Genomic DNA, 9,741 nt, shown 5'->3' with positions numbered 1-9,741 from the left:
GCAGTGCTTGCCTTTAAACGAGAAGGGTACAGACCCTTTGACTTCAGTGCCAGAGATGCTGTGGATATAATTATCAACAGTGGCTTAAGTAAACTGATTTTCCAGAATTTCTCCTATGGAGCTAATGAAATGTATAAAGCCTGTTTTCTTGGTGCAACAGTGAAACACCTTCAGAAGTTTATCCCTGAAATTACCACCAGCGATGTACTCAGAGGTCCCGCTGGAGTGAGAGCCCAAGCTCTGGACAGAGAGGGAAACCTGGTGGAAGACTTTGTATTTGATGGAGGAGTGGGGGACATTGGAAACCGAATTCTTCACGTGAAAAATGCACCTTCCCCTGCTGCCACTTCTTCCCTTGCAATTTCTGGAATGATTGTAGATGAAATGCAACAAAGGTTTGAATTGTAAATAACGGAAAGGAGGTAGATACACATTATAATGTCCACGTCAACAAGAAGAATGTACGGTACTAATTGCGATTTTAACTACTATTTAAACAAATGGTTTTGAAATCTGACTTCTAGGTAAAAGATAACCAATGAGTTATTGAAATTATGTAATATAGAAGTGATTTTTTAAAACTTAAAGTACATTTTCATTTTAGGAATGGGGAAAAAAAGTAGTTTTTTCTGTCCTGAATTCCTGATATTGTTAATGATCTCTTCTTACCACTCATCATCTAAAGAAGATTTGGCTAGTTTAGAATTTGGGGGAAAGATGTCATTGAAAAAATTGATTATCAGCCAGGCATGGTGGCATGTGCCTATAACCCCAGCATTTGAGAGGGTGAGGCAGGAGGCTTGGAAGTTCTAGGAGTCCAATCTGGACAATTTAGCAACTTAACAAGATGCTGTATAAAAAATCTCTTTTTTAAAAAAAATCTCTGTAGATCAGTTTTTTGGCTTTATAACATTTAAGCATTTTTGTCTTTCCTAGACAAGAATATATATTGTAGATTCCAAATCTTATAATTTTTAAGTCATAGAAAAGCTCATTGTATTTTCACCAACGATATTTGTATTTGGAAATTAAAAACTCTTGATTTGAAGAATATACATGCAATCTCACATTTAATTTAAAATTCAGTCTGTATTATTCCCAGTATCTTGACAAAGCTCTGTAATGCTGTATAGTGCCATCACCAAGTCTAAACGCAGTATACTGTGTGAGATTGTTGCCTACTCGGCAGTCTTCTATTTTTGAGAAACTGAACATACCTATAACTGATAGGTTTTTATAAGACCACTTTTAGAATTCTGACATAGATGTATAGAACTCTATAGTTTTCAACAGTTTATCTCTTACATCTCTGTCCTTTAGTTACACTGAATTTCTCAAGGTGTTGGCTATGATCACTAATGATTCATACCTCTGTGGTTTTTCAGAGCTCCAGTAAGCTTTTATGAGGCTATTTCTCCATTTTGGGTCAATATCTAACTTTGAGGCATTCACTTTTGTAAACCACGAAAGTGCCTTACAATCATGTACTTCATAAGTGTGTGAAATTGGTGTCCAGTGCCATGCTGTATACTGTTTATGTGGGTGGGGGACTTATGTGACAGAATGTTTCTTACAGTTCAGAAAGTTGGCAAAAAAAAACAAAAAAAAAAAAAAAAAAAAAAAAAAAAAAAAAGAAGGCCAAGCACGTGCTTGGGTTTTTTGAGATGGGATCTTGCTATGCAGTTCAGGCTGGCTTTGAACTCACTTTGTAGCTTACGCTGGTCTCGAACTCACAGTGATCCTCCTGCCTCAGCCTCCGAGTGCTGGGATTACAGGCATGCGCCACCATGCCCCACCCAGGTTTTGTCTTTTATTGAGTTCCATTATGTCCAGCACGTAAAGGACGCAGTTACAGGCTGAGTTGAGAATAAGCACCGGGAAGGTCTGCAAGGCCTGCCTGGGAACAGATGGTGTCTGTAAGCAGCAGACAGTGTGCAGGCGGCCCTAGGCAGGGACTGGGGGGGGGGGGGCGTTTCCGATTGGAGCCAGGACAGTGGGAGGCCAAAGCGAGGGAAGAAAGGACACGGGCCAGGGGCCAGACACCCAAACGTTAAGGTGCAGGAAAGATCTGCACTAGGGGGGGGGGGGCTCTGCAGGGAGGCCAGGGGCTGCTGCTCTGTCCTGCTGACCCTGACCCTGTCCTTCTTGGGAGAGCCCTGTGAGCAGTGGCACTTGGGTTTGTGTGACCAGAAGCTGTCATTTCCTCAGTCATTCCAAGTTGGCACAGAATCACAAAGTCGTGAAGAGCCTTGAGGTGGCAGCACCCACCCACCCACTGGCCCAGCCAGTGCCCTGCTCCATGGGCCTCGGTGCCCTGGCATGTCCTTGTCCTCTAGGCCCTGCCCAGGCCTCCCAGGACTTGCCCTCCCCCCATGAGGGCAGGGACGGAGGCTTCCCACCCGAGCCTTCCTCCAGCGCTGCGCCAGCCCCCTCAGAAGCACCACTGGCGTGGCTGGCAGGCTTCCTGCGGCAGTGCTCTGAGCGTTGTTCTGGGCCTGTATAAATGAGCGCCTCGCGCCTGTTAGGTCGTGCTCTAGCCCAGCACACACCACATCTCCCAGGCGTCCTCGGAGGCAAGCTCTGGTCCCGGCCTGTCCTGGTGTGCTGTGAAGAAGCAGGGCCTCCCAGCTCTGCCTGCTTGTGCTTCCAGAAGTGAGCAGCGCAGCACAATGTGACCTTAATTCCCTTCTTGCCGGAGAAGGCAAGAGTCTCTACAGACTCTGCTCTCTCCTCGAGGGTCTCCACAGCCCCATTCCCGTCTCAGGTCCCAAGGGCTGGCCAGCATCCTGTGTCACCTCTGTGCTGAGTATGACTGTCTTGGTTACTGCTCTCTCCTGCTGGGACAAATACCCTATGTTCAAAATGAGGGAAAGAAAAGTTTGTTTAGCTCACAGCCTGAGGAGGTTTCAGTCTGCACTTAGCTGGCTCCAAGGCAGAGTAGCCCATGGCAGAGGGCAGCTGTTTATGGTGGCAGAATGCAGCAAAACAGCAAAAGCAAATGGGGAAGTAGCAGGAACCACAATGGCAACAGAGAGCAAGTCTGTCTTCCTTAAATTGCATTCAGGCTATCCGCCCAAGGCTGGGTGCAGAACTCACACCCATAATCCCAGTGGATTATGAGTTCATCACAAACTCTAGAAGTCTGCCCCCCAACTGCATGAGGCTTTGGTGGGACAACTAGATAGAAACCATAATAGTGACCCTCAGTGCATCTGTCCTCTGTGCGCTCCTGGTTACACAGGCCCTCTGGCCGCCTCCGTCCTGTGTGCGTCCTTCAGGCCGTGACTGCACCCTCATCAGGGTGCGCATCTGCAGGCTCTTCCCTCCTAACGTGGCACGGTCACTACTGGGCTAGCCTCTGTCCTGGTCGGGCCGCCATGCTGTTCTTGGTTGGGGACCGCTCTGACCACGTGCATCAGGAAGCAGCAGCTGCTGAGCGCTCGCAGGGTGGGGCCGCTGGGGCCCTGCTGAGATCTGTGCCATCCCAGCCCACGCACTGGTGCCGCGCCCATCCTTGGCGCTGAACGTGCTTACTGACACCCAGGGCTTTGCTAGCCAGGACCCTTGGGTGTGGCAGTCCAAGGCCTTGCAGTGGCCTTTGTCACTGGACCAGAGGGAGCAGAACTGAGTGACAGGAAAGCTGTCCCGTCCATGCTGGTCCTGCTGTTGGGCTGATCCCCAAGGCTGCCTTCTGCTTCCTGCCAGGACGGCCAAGGTGGGCTCAGCCTGGTCACCCCAAAGGCTGAGACCCCAGCAGGAGAGGGTAGCATGAGGACCCTGGCCACTGTCCATCCCTGTCCCTACAGGTACTTTGACGACCTCGTGGAGCTGAGAGGCAACTCCTTCTCAGACTGGGATGACAGCTCTGACTCTTACTGGAGGAAGGAGGGTGGCAGAGACACTGAGGTGGCCAGCAGGAGCCCGGGTGCCTCCGACAGGTGCGTACTGGCGTGGGGAACCCTTGTGTCCAGGAGCTGCAAGGCAACTGTCTTGAGGTCCCTTGTCACACCAGGCGGGGACTGCGTTGGGGGGCACGTCAGTGTCACCTGGGCCCTTGGCACTCATGGAGTCTTTGCCCTGGGATTCTGAGCCCGCAGGTTGGGAGGCACCAGGGGGTTGCTTCCCCTGCAGTGGGGTCCACGTGGCTCATCCCATTTAGGTGAAGGTTCTGTAGGGATTGTTTTGTTTTGTTTTGGGCCACACTGGAGATTAAACCCAGAAATTTTGCACTGAGCTATCAAGTGTGATAGAAAAGTAGTGACTGGGCTGAGTGTGAGACACACTCCTGTGATCCCAGCACTCAGGAGGCTGAGGCAGGGAAGTTCAAGGCCAGCTGACCTGCATAGCAAGACCCTGTCTCAAAGACAAAGAAAGAAAGAAAAAAAGAAACAAAGAGAAAAGAACAGAACAGTAAATGTTTAATTTTTAAAAAATTACTACAGTAGCTGGGTGTGGTACGACACACTTGTAATTCCAGCACTTGGGAGACTGAGGCAAGAGAACTGCCGCAAGTTCATGAGCCAAGGCTACAGAGCAAAGCTCTGCCTCGAAAATCCACCCTCCCCAAACAATTAATCTGTGTTGCGGGCTCACAGGTGTCAGTGTTGGCGCAGGAAGGAACACTGCCTGGAACCTGCACCCACCCGTCTCTGCAGCCGGGCCTGCCGGGCGCGTGGTCAGGGCGTTTGTGCTGAATAGCTCCACACTGGCTCACAACGCGGCTGTGAAATGACGCCTCCCCCAGGGTCCCGCAGCGCTGGTGCCTTGGCGGGTTGTGCTTCCTAGACGGCCAGGAGGTCTTTTTACAAAATCACGGCCTCTGCACTTTTAAGCAGTAAACGTCCGACTGGTGGATGCACAGCGAACAGGAAGTGCGTGGGCCTCAGCATGTTGGCATGAGCTGCTGTGTCCCCTTGTTGTAGGCCTGCCGCGCGCCGCAAGCCCGACTGCGCGCCCTCAGAGAGCGTGGACGAGGCCCAGAAGAAATTTGGCAATGTCACGGCCATTTCCTCCGACATGTACTTCGGAAGGCACGCCCAAGCCGACGTAAGAGTCAGAGTCCCAGGGCCTCAGGGTGTGAGAGGAGAGGAAGCCGGCCGGCTCTCTGGCTGTGTGTGTGTGTGTGTGTGTGTGTGTGTGTGTGTGTGTCCAGCAAGAGCTTTTCAATACATTTCCAGAGGTGTTTGACACAGCTGCTTGATGGAAGACTTCTTGCCGGAGTTACATGGACACGGGTTTCTGGAGGTAGCTGCGCCTTTCAGGGTGCTGCTGCTTCCTCAGAGCCTTGAGCTCGCCGCCGTTGGCAGCTGGGATGCTCACCGGGTGCAGGGGCTCGTTTCCACAGACTGCAGGGCCTCCTTGGTACTGGGCCTCCCGGCCTCATGCAGTTTTTCTGAGGGCGCCGATTTTATTTGTGGCAGCGCCATCAAGTCAAGGGCACAGTGGCCCGGGGCTGCTCCTCCAGCCCCTAAAACCTCTTGCTTTACAGTTGGCCCGGGAGTGGAGGCCCACGCTTGTAATCCCAGCAGGAGCAGCGCAAGCAGTGCTGGGCTGCAGCTCGGGTCAGAGGCCTGGTCCCAGCCAGTCAGTAATTGTTGGTCAGGCTGGGCTGTAGTTCCTGTCTAGCTTCCAGCCAGTGACACTGTGGCCAGATGGAGCAGAGCCCAGAGTCTGATTGATACAGGGAGAAAAACTGATCTCAGCTGGGTGACCTCCAAACGATTTAGGGAACCTCCAAGTGACAGGGGAAAATGATCTCCCGACCTGACCTGGACGAGTTCGTGTTCTCTAAAACCAAAGAATGAATTTTAGGAACAAACGGAGGTTATAAGCAGAATATATTTATTGACAGAAAGAAAGCTCCTGTCCAAGAGAGGGACAGGAGGGGGCCCGAGCAGGTAGTTCCCAGGGAAGCTGTCTCTTCCAGGGACTTTTATAGTGCGGGGCTAAAGTAGAGACAAAGGGGTCCCACTTAGGCGGATACAGGAGAGGACGCCCAATGGGATTACAAGTACCATTGCTCAGGTAAAGTTGATGAGGCCCAGGACCAAATGGGGTAGCGAGTCACGTAGCAAGCGGGCATGAATGTAGAACAGGACCTTCTCTGGTGGCCTTCAGACAATGATTCTTCCCGACTAATGAGCCGTCCTGGATGCCAACTTTAGGGAGGTCAGCATTTGTTTGGTCTTTAGGTCTGGCTCAGCAGGAGCGTCTCCCACAGGTGTAAGGTGTCTGGTCTCTGTCATCTCCTCCGAGGGCCTGACCCTGTCTGACGGCCTATAATATTTCTATCTAACTCAGGCTGCCTGCAACACGGTCACTATCCTGTGATAGTGCCGTGGAGGAGGAGGAGCCTGACGTCCCTGTCCTGTCTCCTCAGTATGAAGCCAGGGCCCGCCTGGAGCGGCTCTCGGCCAGCTCAGCCATCAGCTCTGCTGACCTGTTTGAAGAGCAGCGAAAGCAGCCGGCAGGTGAGCGCTTCCTGCACTCAGGTTGGGCTGTGAGCTCCTCTCTGGGTCCCAGGCGCCTGGTATGCATCTCTGCCCTGGCCCTGCTGCCTGCACTGTGGCCACTTGGTGCGGCCTGCTGCCCCTGCCCCTCTTTCTGGTTCCATTCCTGTCTCTTCCCACCTGTGCCTCAACCAGCTGTCCTGAGCCTGCGAGGCTGTAGCCCCTGGGTGTCCTGGGGCTCGGGACCCCGACACCCCACCCCTGTTCACTGGGCTGTGTGCCCCCCACACCTGGGCCCTCGCTAGGCCCCTCTGCACCATGCCTGCTGAACGACCTGCTCCCCACTGGACCCCCAGTTCTTCCCCAGTGGGACCTGTCCCTTTTATCTGCCCTGGCACCCAAAGGAGCCTGAAGAGGAAGCCTTCAGCAAATGTTTGTTGAGTGAATGAATGAGTAGTGAGCATGTGGGAGCCAGTGAACGAGGCCCTGTGCCCCAGGAGCCTCCTGGAGCCAGTGCAGGGCGGCTGTCGGAGCTCTGATGCAGCTGCTCGGGAGGAGGGTCGCCGTGCACCTGGGCAGGTGCGAGCAGCTGTGGTCCGTGCGCAGGCAACTACACCCTGTCCAGCGTGCTGCCCAACGCCCCCGACATGGCGCAGTTCAAGCAGGGCGTGCGGTCGGTGGCTGGGAAGCTCTCGGTGTTCGCCAATGGGGTCGTGACCTCCATCCAGGTCAGTGACGCGTCCGAGCATGCGTGGTGTGGCGGGGCCAGCCACTCGCTGCACAATTAGATTGCATGTAATTGGCTGGTGTGTTCGCTGCAGTGTAACCAGGCCAGCAGGACCAGAAATTACCGTTTTGTATTTGTGCGATGTTTTCTAATTTATGACTAGGAGAATGATTACAGGAACTGTCATGATAATTATCTAATTTTCCCTGGATTGGAACAGAGAATAAGAAAAAAAAAAAAAGATCTACAGTCCCCTTACTCAGGGAAAATGTTAATATTTTGGTATATTTTCTTTTAGTTCTAGATTTCTGTGCATAACCTTTTAAAGTTAAAAGGTGATTATATGGTCTTCATGGTTTTTTTATTTTTAATATTTTATTTTATTTTTTTATTTATTTTTTTAAATTTTATTTGTGTGTGTGTGTGTGTGTGTGTGTGTGTGTGTGTGTGTGGCCAGCTCAGCCCACCAGGGGGTGGGGCTGGCTGGCATGTGGTGCTGGGGGATCGAACCGTGGTCCCTGTGTCTGCCAAGCTTGTTCCAAGTAGGTGCTTTAGACCACTGAGCCATCTCACCAGCCCTGCATGGTTTTGTACACTAGTTTTCTCCACGATGTCCTATGCATTTCGATGTAATTAAAAATTCTGCAAGGTGGGAAGCCCAAGGCAAGAGAATCATGTGTTCCAGGCCAGCCTGGATGATATAGCAAGAACCTGTCTAAAAAATCAAAAAAGAAGACAGTAAAGGGGCTGGTGAGATGGCTCAGTGGTCTAAAGCACCTACTTAGAACAAGCTTTGCTAAGCACAGGGACTGGGGTTCAATCCCCAGCACCACATGCCAGCCAGCCCGCCCCCTGGTGGGCTGAGCTGGCCACACACACAAATAAATATAAATAAATAGGAAAAAAAAAAGAAGACAGTAAAGCCCTGTGTGATGGCATAGTCCTGTAATCCCAGCACCCGAGGAGGCTGAGGCAGGAAGATCACAAGTTCAAGGTGAGCTGCACAATTCAGCTGCAGCAAGATCCTAAATAAATAAAAAATAGAAAAAAAGGTGGAGGATGTAGCTCAGTGCGAAGGCTTTGGGTTCAACCCCAGTACCAAAAAAAGAAAGACTGGTGCTCCACAAAGCACGTTCTGCTGAGTGGAAGCGAGTCCAGTCACTCCCCTGTTCCCACACTGGCCTTCGTGGGACCTCAGCCTTCTGAGTAAGGCACAGACGAGGCCGCTGTCGCTGCAGTGCAGGCCGTCCCAGGGCCGGGAAGAGATTTGTTTCTTGAACCTTCTTGGCACCTGGTTATCCTAGAAGAATCCCCTTAACTTGAAACTCACTTCTGGGGGCTGGCCTAATCCTCTGATCCACGTTGCCTCCGTGCAAAGCAGGCTGCAGGTCCCCAGGGAGTGCTACTGTGGCCTTGATGGGAACACAGTGACAGACATTCATAACCCTCCCTTCTCGGGAGCGGCCGAGCTGGCTCTTGGCTTCCCGGGGCTGTGGCCAGGACGGTGTCAGCTAAGGTAGGCGTGGCTGCCAGGAATGGGGGATGCTGGCTGGGGCCAAGGTGCACCTCCCAGGCTACACCCCGGTGACCCCCTTCCTCCGCCTCACAGCCCACTTGGCTCTGGGGTCACCGGGGCCTCATCCATGCATGCAGTCAGCACCCCACAACCCCGGCTCTTTCCAGAACCCACCTTGACACAGGAGCCGCGGAGGACTGTTTTACTCAAACCAGGAGAGGGTGAGGAGTGTGTGGTGCCCGAGGAGCACGCAGTGCTGCCTCTACCAGTGTCCTCCCTCTGCTCAGGCAGCTGCCCGGTGGCAGCCCTCCTGGTGGGTGACCTCCCCGCCTGTGACCCTTTCCGAAGTTAGCCTTCTTGTGCCCGTTGTGACAAGTAAGGAAGTGGAGGCACGGAGGCTGGGCTCTGCAGCTTCGGCGGCCGGCCCCCGTGGTGTTTCCACCCCCACGTGTGTTTCCGTCCATGCACACATACCTCACGCAGTGTCCCCACACAGCCCTACCTGTGCAGGTGTGAGCCGGGTGGAGTGTGGAGCCGGGTGGAGTGTGTGAGCTGGCTGTGGGGCGAGGGTTGGTGACACATACGCTGGTGACCTGTGAGGGCTCCAGGAGCCACCGGACATTGGGTGCGCAGGTCGGAGCCGACACCAGTGGACCCAGGTCTTGCTTCTCTCTCCAGGACCGCTACGGCTCTTAATCCACTTCCTGGGACCGCGTAGTGCCGTGCGGACACCTGTGCGCACTCCCGGGCCTTTCCACGGCAGGTCTGCGCCTCTGCTGTAGTGCTCTTCTGAGCTGTAGTAGGAGCTTCGTTGTGATTTCTGGCTGACACCGAACCCTGCGCTCCAGTCCCCTCATTGTGCCCGCGCGCCCTGCTTTTGTTCCTGGAGTCTCTGGTTCCCAAGGCCACTGCTCCCCGCTTCTAGACTGGCAGTTCATGTGGGGAGCAGGGTCCCTGGGGTCAGTGGGGTCAGTGGGTGCCACATGGGCTTGAGAGACCCCACGATGCCCGTGCCTCTTAGAAAGGGGGGCCAGGGTAAGAGCAGCGCA

The 9,741-nt window shown here is 53.1% G+C and overlaps 1 protein-coding gene across 2 annotated transcripts in view; it reads left to right on the top strand.

Moving 5' to 3' along the window:
• Positions 1–9,447, top strand: part of Arfgap3 (ADP ribosylation factor GTPase activating protein 3) — a 27,788-nt gene extending 18,341 nt beyond the window's left edge. For both annotated transcript variants that reach the window (XM_023702563.1, XM_023702562.1), the window contains exons 10-14: positions 3,807–3,938; positions 4,923–5,046; positions 6,380–6,470; positions 7,056–7,177; positions 9,371–9,447. In XM_023702563.1, the coding sequence (XP_023558331.1) occupies positions 3,807–3,938; positions 4,923–5,046; positions 6,380–6,470; positions 7,056–7,177; positions 9,371–9,388 (487 nt within the window). In that variant the 3' untranslated portion in view covers positions 9,389–9,447. The remainder of the gene's footprint in view (positions 1–3,806; positions 3,939–4,922; positions 5,047–6,379; positions 6,471–7,055; positions 7,178–9,370) is intronic.
• The last annotated feature ends 294 nt before the right edge of the window (positions 9,448–9,741 follow it).

Source organism: Octodon degus, unplaced genomic scaffold (genome assembly GCF_000260255.1).
Source record: "Octodon degus isolate 3935 unplaced genomic scaffold, OctDeg1.0 scaffold00153, whole genome shotgun sequence".
In the NCBI taxonomy this organism is placed as follows: Eukaryota; Metazoa; Chordata; class Mammalia; order Rodentia; family Octodontidae; genus Octodon; species Octodon degus.
Note: the sequence above shows the minus strand (reverse complement) of the source record. Positions and strands in the feature narration are given on the sequence as shown.